This window comes from Pocillopora verrucosa, chromosome 6 (assembly GCF_036669915.1).
Source record: "Pocillopora verrucosa isolate sample1 chromosome 6, ASM3666991v2, whole genome shotgun sequence".
Classification (NCBI taxonomy): Eukaryota; Metazoa; Cnidaria; class Anthozoa; order Scleractinia; family Pocilloporidae; genus Pocillopora; species Pocillopora verrucosa.
In genome coordinates, this window is record NC_089317.1 from 20,600,855 (window position 1) to 20,615,683 (window position 14,829).

Sequence of the window (14,829 nt, forward strand, 5' to 3'; positions counted from 1 at the left end):
TTTCAAAGTCACAAAAATTGTAATTTCGATGTGATGTGTCCATATCAGTAGATGCTTCACTCATTCTATCTAATCATTTATATATTTTTATACAGTTTATCTTATATTTAATAGCGGAGCTCGCGTAGCCCCATAATTATACAAAATAGTAGTAACCCATCAAGCCGAAAAAAAATTGGATGTACGACCGTAAGACCGTTCGACCGACCGTACAAGGTGCTACTTTTAGCATGCACGGCCAACTATACCACGGGCACTATCTTATAATTAGTCCTCTACACGGACACGGAGAAGTTGCGAATGAAAATCCATTAATATTACCACGCACTTTATCCATAGTAGGTGCTTTAGTTTTGTTGAAGAGACGTGTGGGGAAAAAAATGCGAGCTCCGCTTTTAGGTTTTGCCTAAATCTATATATTACAATAAAATTAAAGGACTGTAGTTTAATTCACTCATGATAAGCATATAAATATATATTTTGGTAACTCACGGGAACATTAATTGGAAAGAACAAATGTCATAAGTGCTGTTAATGAAAATGAGTGCTCTTGCTTTATCAATATCATTTACAGAGTAAAGCATATAATTCATGACGCAATTAAAGTTTTATTGATATCGCAGTAGTGGTTATTTATGGGATCAAGTAAATAAAGATGCCTTTATCTTCTTATGAGAAGAGTCACCTCACTGAAGTGAGGGGTAAGCTATTTCGCGCATCAACCGATCGTAATAAACCTGAACTTGAAAAGAGTTACCCAGAATTTTATTTAGTCACAAAATTAGACTGACACAAGGTGACGCACTGCCGAGAGAAAATTCATTCGTGGCTCTAAATGAAATGGCTGATCGAGATTGACGCGATAAAACCAGCGTGATACTGCACCATAAAGTCAAGCGGTCGATACAGAAGCATCAGGTGATCTCGCATCGAATCATCATGTGCTATAACTCAGGATACTATCTACCCTTTTCATAGTAAAGTCTTCCTGTTCAAGTACATCGTGTAAAAAATTGACAATAACCATATGACAAGTTATACCGAGAAAGAATGAGAAAACATGGAATGCAGAAAGAACACTGAGTATGGCCAGATCGCAAGAAATTCTTAAGTATTAATGGCGGACAATCTTACTTGCTGGAAGGACGAAACAATATTCACAATCTTTGAAAAGAACCCAACCAGTAAATGACGTGGCTTAGCTCAAAATATTAGCAATATTTTCTGCTGTGCACGTGGACACTACACGTCACTGACAAAGTACACTACAACATTTTTCAGAGGCGACAAGCCACTTGTAATCTACTTATAGTGAGAAATACTAATAATGGCTTCACTATTGCAATAAAAGGATACTATAAATTTGACATGTACCAATATCATTTCGACTTTCCTGATAATCGCTAAACACGAGTTAAAAAATGCATTTCCACACTGGGCCTAGTTTTAGGAATTTGTCAATCGTGACTGCCTCTTACAAATTGGAGCTGATCTAAGGAAAATTAACAAGATTCACGTGGGTATAACATATGGATTTGGCGGTATTACTGGCTCGTTACTAAATATACGGCGGACAGTTGTCTAAAGGGCCATTATTATTGGCCCAAAACGCAGGGACAATATGACAACTTGCATGTACAAAGTACAGATACTAAGCTAGTAACCCCAACCTCCCCTCCCTCAAATATAAATTGGACGCTCAAATAGAGAGATCACGTGGTAGTTGCCGCTGTTTCGCGTGGTGAGGCTTGCAAGATGGCGTACGCTAAGCAAGGGCAAGAAGGAAAGACAAGACTTGAACGTTTTCAACAAACTGCACGTGATTTTGGCCACTTTCTTTACAATAAAGATGGTGAAAATGGTGAAGTGCAGGTCATGGGCAGAAATGGCAAGAGCTGGGGTAAGTTGATTAAATCTAGCAGAGAGTTTAATCGAAGCAGAACCGGTATATTGATGAATGCCAGCTGTGAGGCAACTTGTCGATGGATTTAGTCCACGAAATGTACCGTGTACCTGTAAACTGACATCGCTTACTTTATTTTCCTCATTTCAGCGAAGATCACAGTGTTCTTCTTGATATTTTACGGCTGCTTAGCGGGATTTTTCGCCTCGATGTTGGCGATATTCATGACTACTGTCCCAGCTCGAGAGGAAGGGCCGAAAATGACGAGATATTTAGCGGGAAAGCAAGGTTTCTTTTTCTTTTTCACGTTTTGTTTTCTGAGTTAGTGTAAGTCTTAGCATACAGATCTATTGGCAACCATTCTTCAATTTGAAGGTCAAAACATTGGAAAACTTCTTTGAATGTGCGCAGACCGCCTGCATGTGGTTTACAGCATTTGCAATTCAAATTGAGAAAATTATTGTGTCAGTCGTGAAGATTTGTCCCGATATGATAAGATTTGTTTATTTCTTGTTCACATAAAATAGATTTTTCTTTTACAACGATTTTTCGACTTTGAAGGTAAATTATGAAATATGAGACGTCGTACTTCTCGGGTTGGAGACATGCACGGGTGTATTTCGGGCTCGTTGGTTTCCTAAGCCAAGCGGAGAAATATTTGCATTTGCGTTAAATGAAAGCTTTCCCATGGTTGCATAATAGATGAAAGAGCGGCCACATGAAAGTATATCAACCGCTCTGAGAATTCCTTCGTTTTTGCTTTGGGTTAATCTTGCTCGATTCGTTTGTTTGTAGGTATGAATTTAGGGGTGGGTCTCCTAAAATTTGCGTTACGTTCGGCCGATACTCTCTGTGAAGTATGATGGGTGAAATCGGTAATTTTTTACGAACAGTCTCAGAATTGAAGTTAACGAAAGATTAAAAATTGAAAGGGTTAGCGATGTCGTGATTTACTAAGTCGTGTGTTTAATACAAAATTTTAAAGTCCTCTATATATTGCCCGCAGGCGCCAATATGACCCAGCAAGTTTGTATGATATTTGAATAGATTTCAGTATTGGTTAAGTACATGTTCAATCATATTGTTTTTATGCGTGAGTTGTTGTACTTCAACCTCTATTGTTGAGAGCCAAAGTGACATTCCAACGTTTTGAGGCAACAGAAATCTGTTTTGGTTCATTCAAATAAATACTTTATCAAATTTTGCCAACATTCAAGATATTTGAATAGAATTCCCATATGTCCTCCTATGTACTCAACCATTAAGTTCTTATGTAACACTAGCTTAGATGCTCTACGAGTTAAACTGCTTCATTAACTGTTCTTCTTTTGTTATTTTTGTCTCCTTGTTAGGCCTTATACCTATTCCATTCTATGAAATAAAAAATTATAAAGATGTTGATTCGTTTGTTGACCAAATCAACAAATTCTTGGAACGTAAGTTACTATGGATTTTGTCATTTGCTTAACCCTTCACACCCTAACATCATAATTCATATTCTCCATACTGTTCTCTGTACATTTACTGAGGTGCTGACAAGGAGAACTTGTCTAACAATCAAGAGTTTCTTTAGTTGGTGATCATTTCCTTTATTCTCTTGACATAAATGTATGATTCAGTGGTGATATAGTAAGGAGGAATTAGATTTTAGTCACTCTTAGGGGTTAAAGGGTTAAAATCTCTCACAGCTGTATGTTCTAATAAATGGCTCTAGTCACCTCTGCACTGTGCTTTTTGAATTAAAATTGAAGTTGAGAAGGTAGGTTTTAGAATGTTTGGGTTTTTTTTAGTTACTGTACAGGTTAACCCTTTAACTCCCATGAGAGATCAAGATAGAATTTCTCCTTACAATATCAATACAATGTCAATCAGATAGGTGCTGAGAACATAGAAAAATGTATGTTTGAAGATTTTCTACTTGATTCAGTACCAAATTCTCAGAATTAGCATCACAGGACTTGTCTGGCAGACAGTAAGGAGAATTATTGATGAGATCTTGGACATGAAAGGGTTAGAGCATAGATCTCAGGTTATTGCTCTTGTCAGGCATGACATTGTTTGTCTGGATGATAAAACATTTAAACCCTTCCAAGAAAACTAATTTTACCCTTTCCAGAGGAAAACTGAAACTTAAAATGGTGGTGGTCTAAATCCATAAACCTTTTTTAGTGGGAGGATGAACATATCCATGGCTTTTAGCGTAGTGTGATAGTTACAATATGAGAGAGTTGGCTCTTTGAATAGTGCATTGTGTAATTTTAGTTGTTCCAGGAATCTATTTATTATTACAGAAAATCATAACTGGCTTAAAAGAACTGTATTACATTAGTACTTATGTATCATTTTTTGCTTTCAAGCTTACAAGGAAGCTCTTGAAAGTGACGAGTATCAGAACTGTACAGATGCCAAACGTACCAAGGATTCCAAGCCCTGTAATGTGGACCTTTCTGCTCTTGGTCCTTGCTATGACAATAGCACTGATTTTAAATATGGCTATGATGAGGAAAAGCCCTGCATCTTTATGAAGATGAATCGGGTAAGTTGAAACTGTTTATTCTGTTGAACATGATATACAGAGTTGGATTCAGTGTTAGAGTGAAATTTATTTGTGCACATACTTGAAACTCCAAATATTAGTTTTTCCTCTTTTTTAGCAGTATGCTTCCATGAATGCCAGCAGAGAGAACTTAATATAAGATAACACAGTTTATATGAAGTTTTACTGTATTTTATTGTCTGTTTCCTGCGCATGCAGTAGAACTGATATTGTAAGGAGAATTAGATGTGACAACTTAATCACCGCCAGGAGTTAAAAGGCCTCTCTCCTTTCAGTTCTCTCACTGGTAAAAACTCACTGGTAAAAATCATTTGAACTAATATTCTATGAACAGGGTCTTATTATCTGCAATCATTCAGAAAAAATGTTTGGGTCTCTTGCCTTGGTAGGGATTACTGTGTACCTTGACCAAGGTTTAGGACTTGTCTTTTTTATGTTGTGATCTTAAGGATGTTGTGTTCTCTAGGTGTTCGATTGGGTCCCTGAACCTAACGATGGCTTGGATTATGTGCAGCTGGCCTGCAAGTTTGAGGAGAAGGGCCGTGAGGTAAGTCAAACTTTGTACACATATCAGTAAGAGTGAATCAAATGTTTCATGAGCTATTAAGAGGACTGCAAACTGTACTGGTGGCTGCAGAGATTAGTAAAAAGAGCATGGAAACTAAGTTTGCAGATAAGGTCACCCATTTGGTGACCCACAATTGGCATTAATTAAGTCACAAGCTAAAATGTTCATTTGTGGTTAGAGTGAAGGAAAGGTCAGCAGACACTCAAAAAATGATTTTTGAAATTAGTGGAGCATTGAATTCAAATTAATGAAGACTTAAGTAACATGTTTCAATGCTCTGCCTGCATTAAATGAAGTTCTGTTTTTTATCCTGCTTGTCCCTCTGGGAGATGCCCTGGGTGATTTTAACTAAAAAAACTGATAGGTAGAAAGTTTTGAGCATTTGGAACAATTTGATACATAATTTACAGAAAAAGCACACAATCATAAACAACATTGACTCAAAACATTATTTGAGTTGTGCTTTCAAGGTTATAATTCGTGTCATCAAGGAATGGGCTTCATGAATGCTTTTAGCTCTATCAATTTCTCCCTTTGATAATTCCTTCTTTTTCCTCCAATTTAAAGGGGATAATTTGTACACCAAAATTATGCAATAAAAACTGAAGGTCAATGTGCTTGTTTTACAGCTGAGGACCATCTTACCTCTTAACTTAGTCCATTGATTAAAAAACAATTATGTGTTCTTGAAATGCATATGCATTTATCGCATTTTTATGCACAGTACAGGATGCAAGGTGCAGTACTGAAGAATCATTTTAAACACAGTAATGCTGTATCAGTTTATTGACATGCATTTTTGTTGCTATTTATTTTTTTCATTCATTTATTGTCTTACTTTTATAGGATCAGCTGGAAATCTACCCAACAGACAAGCCTGGCTTTGCTGCTAATTTTTACCCTTATCTCTCTGAAGAAAATTGGCTTCCCCCAATTGCTGCCATCAAAGTCAACAGCACTCAAAAGGCAGTGCTTCTTTGTGAAGCCAATGCCAAAAATATTGAGAAATCCGAAACATACCGTCTTAACCGAGGTGCTACAGGAAGAGTTCGTATTGAAATTAAGCAAGGGTGAAGCACTAAATTTAAAAACTTTAAAAAGCAAAATCTGACTGCACTCAAGGATGTAATGATGGAGTTTCTTTTTTTGCCACACTAATGGGGCACAATGAAGTGTTTTGTCTATCATTTTCATTAAGTTTTGCTCTGTAGTTTTTGTTTTTGATTGTCTTAATTACCATATTCCTTAGACTAATTCTCTTGAACTGATTTTTCTAGTTTCTCCAAACTTTTGAACCAAAATATTTAATTTGCAGTGATTAGAAACATCAAATAGATAGTGCACTGGATAGTTTGGTTTCTATTTGCAACAAAAAACACCTCAGCCTTCATGCTCAAGGAGTTCTCTTCTGGATTGCATTTAGATTTGAATTTCAAAATTTGAGAGTCGCACTATTAGTAATGGTTTTTTTTTTTTAATTAAAAATTAAGCATTGATTAGGTAAATTTATGATGGGAGAGAATTCTTTGATGGTCAGACTAAGCCAGACAGACAGATTCCCTCTATGTTTTGAGGCTGGCAGCATTTACTGTGTTTTTCAAGGTTTTTTGTGAGCCTTGTAGTTTACTAACAAGCTTAAAGTTTATACTATTCTATCAGATCAGTGGCCTCTCAATAGCAGTAATTTCATTGAATTTAAGGTGTTAAATTTTTTGCATTTGTTTAGATCACCAATGTGTTTAATCTAAGCAGATACACATTTGGTCAATTTTTTACTGGATGAGAAATATTTGATAAAAATTATTCATGTTTTATCAACTTTTTGATATTTAAAGGAGTTCTGTCTTTAGCAGTTTACTACATAAATTTCTAATACACCACGTGTGTATCTGTATTTGGTTAGTTGATTAGGGTTTATTTAGCTCAGTCTCTTCCTTATTATCAAAACCCCTGTATGGACTTTTTCACAATAATGACCGTGATTACTATAATCATGTACGGTTGTCTGTAGAAGACAATTTGATTTTGGGAAGGTTCAGTTTCCTTCTAATAGCTGTTTTGGCTAAAAAGCATGCATTTTGATTGACCTTGGACAGTTTTAGGCAATTGTCAATTGTTAAGGACTTAACTTTTTCTGGTTAAGATTTTAAAATTCACCCTTGCTATAGGCTTTTTTTTTATTATTATTCACACTCACTTAGTCAATGTTGGTTAGCTTATTTATAATTAACATCACTATAAATTCTGTTATCAACGTCTTTGGTAGTTCATTGACTGTGTGCATGGCTTTTTAAGACCATAGCAATCAAGTATGCAGAGAGATTGTTAATCAGTTTCTTTTATTATACATCCACTAGAGAAGTTGAGATGATTAGATGTCAACTTCAGCACCTTTCCAGACTCGTCGTACCTCACCTTGTTTAAGACAGCCGCAGTTTCAATCTGGTCTTCAATGTGGGAAATTTGTTTTTTGGCTGTAGAAGGATTGGATGTAGTTATACAGACTAGGATAAATGGAGATTCAAATTGCAGCAGATTTTTGCTTGTATGGATGCTTGCATAGCCAAAGACAGTTTCTGTCCCCAAAAACTGATTGATGCATCTTGGTAACTAGGTACAACTTAAACTTAGTTTGATCAATTTCTAAATTCTAAACTCTTAGTGTGTTACTGATGTAGTTTTTTGTCATGATCTTCATAATTTGTTTACTGTAGTCTTAATTGCATGTTATCAGGGTCTTATTAAAGGTGTCTTAAATTTACTGAGTTCATTGTATGAATTTTTGGTGAAGAAAAAATCTGAACAAGTTGATCGTAGTACCCGAGAACCTTTTGGGGATGCAAAGGCCAGGGCAGGACTGGTCCAGACTCTAACCCGAGAGTGGCCTGAAACGAGTTCAGGTCAAGCAACTCTCGCTTCGAAAAACCTGTATGGTATGCCATAAAATCGCTAAAATTAACTTGTAATTTAATGGACCACATGGTAAAAATTTTTCTCGTCAACAGAATATCAATGTAGCTTTTACATACCAAAGTTTCATTCTGAGGAGATATGAGTAAATGAGCCCGCGCGCGCGCCTGTCTTTTTAATCAACGCGGTCAAACTTTAGGTATGCGCAACTAGATTACTTTGGCTGGCCGCGCGCTATTTTCCCGCGCATAAATTCAAAGGAATCAAACGAAACAACAAGGATCAAGAACAATATGCGAAAAAATAGGAACGTTTACAGAAATTAATCTGTAGAGGCGAACAAAAGAAGGGAGAAGGAAAACTTTATATTTTTCGAATACAAACCCAGTTATTTCAACATATTGTTTTGAGCTTTACCTAAACAGTTTTCCGCGCCTTTAAACATAGTGACTAGCTGACTAGAGTGGGCTATTGTAACTCCTGTGGGTCAATTTGGTTCTCACAGCCTGAAAATACGCCCTCTCAGCTCTAGCAACGTCTGCACATGGGCAGACGTTTGAACACTGTTTTTCAAAGACAAGAAAACGGAAGAAATTTCGAGAGTGAATCGTGCAACTGACGGACTTCCTTTATGAGTTCAATGAACGAGTTGAATTCTTTCTGTCGCTCACATTGGAAACTTTACCCCGGTTTCAAAGCTGAGAATGGATTGGCACTGGATGACGCATGAGACAGGTTCTCTCACCTGCATGCACGTTCAATTCTTATTCTTCTAGCACAGGCCTCCCAATCGCAAAATAAGAAGTTTCTTTTTTTGGTGGTTGGAATAAAATGCACTTATTTGCTCTTTATGGTTTCTTCTTTCCTTTCAAGTCTTTGGTGATGATGTTTTAAAGCAATGTGCTTTCGTGTTTAACCAACAAAAATATAGGAGGCGTGAGACTGGTGACGAGCATGAAGAGCATGGCGGCTTCCTTTTTCGTTCGACAGCACTGGGTTTGAGCCAGAGATATGGAAGGGCCTTCAATTTTCATCAGTTTTAATCATTGCGGCCCAAGTTTAGTTGGCATATATATTTTACGATTTCACCTCGTTATACACTCACGTGGCAAGACATCTTAAAACTCGTGGATCTTTCGCTATTCTAACACCAATGCTACCTTCAGTTTATCCAGAACCGCTCTTGGTGGGGACATGGCTTTGAATCTAGGTCTGGAAACATGATAGTCCAGCGGTCGAAATGCCCATCTTTCCCCCATCCGCAACTCTCGTGCGCTTTTGTTAACTTTTAATAGTAGAGAGAAGACTGGGGAAGAGGGAGGGTTTCGTGGAAATGAGCACTCCAAAAGTCCGAAACAGGCCAAAAATCATATAAAATGATTTGATGTTTTCCGGTATCAATATCTTGATACCGAACAAGACCAAGCAGCTTATATGGAAACCGATACTGCTAACTAAGCAAAGGATTGAAGATTTCACATTAATAGAATTAATTAGAAGTGCTTAAGCGTAATGTGACGTCAATTTGTATTGGAATAAAGCCATGTGCTTCTTAATAAGGAGAGAACAGCCGTCTACCGTGACCAAACTAATTGGGAGCGTGTGAAAAATCTGCGTTATTCTTGGCGTAACAGAGTTTTGCTTTTGAGTAGGTTTGAAAAAGGACAAGTACTCATTTGAAACGATATCCGTTCAGTCTTGCAAGTCAAGAGAAAATGAACGCCAAAGAGGTGGTGTGCATAAACTGAAAGAAAGAGATGGGTACAATTTCACTGTTGTTACCAGTGTCACTAAAACTAAACGAACCTTTAATATTAACTTCCCTGAGTGACCAAGACAGAATTTTTCCTCACAGTATCAATACAATATCAAGTAGAGAAGTAACGAGAATAACGAGAAATATCTAATAGGGCCCCAGTGAAATTGTAACCATCTCTTTTTTTCGGTTTATTCGTACCACCTCTCTGGTGTTCATTTTCTCTTGACTTGCAAGACTGAATGATATTGTTTCAAATGAGTACTTATCCTTATTCAAACCTATTCAAAAGTAAAGTTCTGTTACGCCAAGAATAACGCAGATTTTTGATACGCTCCCAAGAGGTTTGGTCACAGTAGACGGGACTATAAGTTGATCCATTACCAAATTCACCGAGTTAACATTACAACAATTGTATGTCAGACAGTAAATTGAATTACTAATGAGATCTTGGGGGTGAAAGGGTTAACCTGAACCAATTACGTCATACGCGACGTGCTATGGTGCTCACTTAATTTAATTGTGCTAGTCAATACTTGGAACCAAAGCAAGTTAAGATGTCAAGCAATGTGATAAATTGGAGAACCGATCGCGAAGAAAAAGGATCGCTGAGAAATTGAAGAACAAGAATTATTAATGACGAGTTTACGCTTTAGTTGAACTGAAGTTGAGGGTCTAAAGTCTAAGAAACATTAGTATAAATTTTCCGCGATAGCCGGAAAAAAAAAATAAAAAAAAAAACCACTAAAAATAACTGCTCAATTACTAAATTTAGATGATGATTTGTACATCTCAAGAAAAATTCGGGAAATAAAAAAAAACACATTCTTTTGAAAAACAGCTTTGATGATAGAGAGGAGCTAGCAGTGCCAAGAGGGTTGGTTATTCGACATTAAGGCGACGATAGGGTAGGATTTTATGTTATGCTATCTCCTTTTCTTTCTGCCCAGGTTTTTCCCTTATAAACAAGCTTTCTCTAATCAGATTGTCAGGTAATATTGGCATTTAATGATATACATTACTACCAAATCGGACTTTTACGCATGAGAACCATGTAACTATCCATTGAGATGACGTTCTCAAGGCCCTACCCAGTTTAATTTACCCAGAAAAATCACTAGTCAATCAATTGTCTCTGTCTAACTGACCGTAAACGTTACCGACCATTGTCGGGTTAGAAAGCAAGATCTGCATCTAACACACACAACCCAAAATTCCTCTATTCGCTCGATCTGATGAACGAATCGAAACGTCAGCTTTAGAAATTCTTTACGGTATCCAATTTACATTATTAACTCAAACCAAATGTTCTTGTGATACCCCACTGACACAACACTACTGTTTCTTCAGAAAGTTACCCCCTGTACTAGTTACTTACAAAGGCCGCGTGAAATGATCGCGCCAAGCATTTTGAAAGTCAAAGTAATTGAAAATATTCTTTGTAGTAAGGGAGGCTATGAGCGCAGCCGATGTAAAACCGGAATGGCTTGCGTCGATTCCGATTACCTTTCATGTTGACAAAATGGCGAACGGTTTGAAATAAGATAGAAAGAAGTTATTATCATTCTCTGATCCCAGATCTCAGCCCCTTCAATCCCAAGATCTCATCAGTAATTCTCGTTACCATCTGCCACACAATTCCTATGATGTAAGTTTGAAGAATTTGGTATTGGATCAACATGCAGTTCCCTAATTGAGTTTTCCTCGTTATTCTCCTCACTTTCTTTTAATACGACTAGTTGACCGATTCCGAGAACACCTCCGCGACGTGGAAAGAAATGACAAGGACGCATCCAAACCAGTCGCTAGACACTTAAATCTTCCTAATCATTCTAAACAGCATATGGCAGTTTGCGGCCTTTCCTTACATCTAGGCAGTTCGGAAAGCCGTAAAACACTAGAACAAAAATATATCTTCCAAATCGGCACCCTTAATCCCCACGGAATCAACGAGCGCTTTTCATTCAACTAATTTATTCCTGTTTTCTCGTCACCATATTCCTACCAATGGCGTAGCTCCACTTTCTGCATATAAACCCACACACAACCCACAATTCCTCCAATCGCTCTGACGAAGGGCTAACGCTCGAAACGTCAGCTTTTTTACCCTTTACGGTGGCTAATTTACGTTTTCAACTCAGTTGTTAACACTAAATTACCTGCTATTCTCCTCACTTGTCTCCTTGATATTGCATTGACACTGTAAGGAGAAATTCTCTCTTGGTCACTTACGGGAGTGAAGGGTTAAATGTCTCTTGACGAATGTAACTAACTTGGTGCATCTACGACCATATCTAATTTCTATTGGAAAATATATATCAACTGATTGTCAATTTTAACTTACGTGGCACCTACAAACACGCAGAATCATGGATTTTGAGTGAAATTAGGGACGTCAAGAGATTATTCTATAATCTCTTGAGGACGTAAGGATGAAACTTTTAAGATGCTTTGAGGAGTTTCATCTTAGTCCTCTCTTTTTTCCGTTTAAATTGTTTTCATTATATCAGTTTAAACTATTATTTCGTTTGAAGAAAAAAAGTTTAATTAAGTCTTCTTTCCTTTTTAATTTCTTTCTTATTGGTACTGTGGGTCAGATATCTCACGTGGAGCCGCTTTCACCTTTGTAACCTCCCCTTTCCCTTTCTCCACAGGCTGCACCCGTGTGCCGCTTTGATATGAAAACTGAAGGCTACTTTTTCTATACTTCTTTCTGATATATTACTTACGTGTAGAGTTACAGCTCTGTTAAGAATTATTTTTAAAATTACCATGTACGTGCTTGTCTAACGTTGCATCTGCCACGTTTATTTTCTCAGTGTCAATATGCAATGATCTGATGAAAACCAGGCGGTCTGTGAATGGCTCTTTCTTATGATTTATCCAAGTACATATGAAAGACTGACGTCATATCAAAATCATTCTCTTTGTTTCGCCGTTCATTATGGAACAACATTTCACTAATGCAGTTGAGATTGTACCGCATTTGGAAAGTGAAGGCCTCATAAAAAGTTAAGGAGAGCCCAGTGACTAGCAAAGGAAAGAGATAAAACCAACATATAAGGTGTGCTTGCGAAGGTGTCCATAAATCTCCAGTTAAACTTGGGATTACACGCAATATTCACTTTGGCTAAGACAATATCAGTTTCAATAAATGCAATGCATAAATAATCAAACATCAAAATGAAATGGCTTAAAAGACAGGATATAACTTTCTTCAGTGTGATCCGGCAAATATACAATACAAAGTTTGCGTCCCTTATTTAAGCTCTTTACGAATATATCTCTAAGTAATGAAACCGAAAGTATTAAGTGAAACATGTAGCATTTCATGTGTGTAGAAAAAAAAAATTTCAGGCCATTCCCTGATCAAATTGTTGTCCTCTATCGAAAATTTTATTTTAATTTGTCAGAGGTAAAAACTAGTGTGTAGAATCCAAGCGATCTGAACAGCGACCAGCACCATAAATGATCCCTAAATTAAACGTCGAATAATCCTAGTCTGCGAATGACCCCAGAGGGGGACCGCAAATGATCCTGTTAAGTAAAATTTGGAATGTTATAGGCTTCAAATGTTTTGGTTTGTTTTTTAAAAGAACACTATTAATTTTAAAATGGAAAAAACTTTTTCACCATTGTTACGGCAACAGCTGCCAGACTCTATAAGGATTTGTGGACGAGGAAATAACTCGGTACCCTTTATGATCAAATTTTGCGGCTTTTAACATTTTTAGTCGCACAACCATTTCGACGAATGATGAAATCATAGTCAGCGCACACAAATACAAGGTTACTAAACGCTTCTTTCTTCTTTTTTTTCAAAAAAAAAAAAAAAATAGAGTCTACTAAGGAAAGTATGGATTTAGATCCAATTTGTATCGTTACAGAGCTCTCTTGCTATCAACGAATCCACGACAGCTTTGGAAAAAATTTACATGGAAACTCTTTGAGGAGATCATACATGGCTAGATTTGAAGTTAATTGCGTTCATTTGCAGAGCTCTACACCCTTAGCAAGCGGTCTTCCTTTTTCTTTCAATCAAGTTTGCTTATCCAGCGTTTCTTCAGGTCGAACATGAGTAAGCGAAAAGAGAGTGCTCAGCTTTTAATTGCATGATTGAGGAAACAATTTCTTTAAAACTCAAAGCATAGTTGCTATTTTACCTTGATCTACTGACGATATCGAAAGAAAGTATAGAGCGTATGTTTTGATGAATAGTACTAGCGGTATAGTATTGGTAGCACGGTTCGTGCCGTTATCTACAGCACGTGTGCTGCACCCGGCCGGAGGCAGTCTCCATCCCGATTAACATGACTGACAGACCGACAGTGTACAAAGCGTCATACGATTTCTGCTGTCCTGAGCGGCTTCCTTTCTGTACCGCTGCGTTTCTATCAAAGCACGTGCAATGTGGAGTCCAACTTAATTGAACACATCGTCGTCGTAAGAAACTCTGATCGGGCGAAAGTGCGCGACCAAAGAAGTCACCAGAAATAAGAATCATATCACGCTACCAAAACTCGCAAGGGACCATGCACAATGTATATGACACCGTCGAAGTTTTTTAAGTTCTTGAAAACTAAAAAGTTGCGCAGATGTTGCTTTGCCAATTCATGATGACGAGGCTCTCAAAAATGTCAAAACCTAAGTGCTCCGTCAACCTTGAAAGCGATTTTTTTAATTTCTTTTAATATAGCGTGAGTTATCCACCTTTCATTTCGTCCTGTACAAACAATTTGTCTCGAAAGACCACATCGCAAAAATAGAAAACAAAACCACAGAAAAAGCTGTATACATGCGGTTTTTTTAATTTTTTCGATCGTGAGTAGCAGTGTATATTCTAGATTTCTCTTGGCGAAGAACCATAACCTTTTGACTCCGTGAACGAGTGTGTGGTTTTGTTTCGTTCCGGCCTTTGAACCCATTATTTTCCCACGCGTAAGTGCTCTTAATATAAATACGACGTACAGCTCAAGCTGTGTTTTGGCGAGGCTTCGAGGTTCTGCCAAGGAGGAATTGCAAACTGTCGTCAGTTATCGAAAGAAAGAAAAGATCAACGGCCATTAAGAGGCAAGACAATTAGTATATCCGTTGTATTATGCTGAAATATTTTAGCTCTATTCGTTTTAATTATG

The 14,829-nt window shown here is 37.3% G+C and overlaps 1 protein-coding gene across 1 annotated transcript; it reads left to right on the forward strand.

Annotated features, from left to right (window-relative positions):
- The first annotated feature begins 1,714 nt into the window (after positions 1 to 1,714).
- LOC131793843 (sodium/potassium-transporting ATPase subunit beta-like) lies at positions 1,715 to 7,789 on the forward strand. The gene is made up of 6 exons (XM_059111340.2): positions 1,715 to 1,900; positions 2,054 to 2,191; positions 3,256 to 3,339; positions 4,261 to 4,439; positions 4,927 to 5,007; positions 5,875 to 7,789. The coding sequence occupies exons 1-6, from the start codon at positions 1,756 to 1,758 to the stop codon at positions 6,100 to 6,102; spliced, it is 855 nt and encodes a 284-aa protein (XP_058967323.2). The 5' UTR covers positions 1,715 to 1,755; the 3' UTR covers positions 6,103 to 7,789.
- The last annotated feature ends 7,040 nt before the right edge of the window (positions 7,790 to 14,829 follow it).

Bases quoted from the DNA above. Each gene is read 5' to 3' on its own strand.
- LOC131793843 (XM_059111340.2), top strand. From the start codon at position 1,756: ATGGCGTACGCTAAGCAAGGGCAAGAAGGAAAGACAAGACTTGAACGT. The intron at 1,901-2,053 runs GTAAGTTGATTA...TCCTCATTTCAG, and splicing joins CAGAAATGGCAAGAGCTGGG to CGAAGATCACAGTGTTCTTC. The intron at 2,192-3,255 runs GTTTCTTTTTCT...TCTCCTTGTTAG, and splicing joins ATATTTAGCGGGAAAGCAAG to GCCTTATACCTATTCCATTC.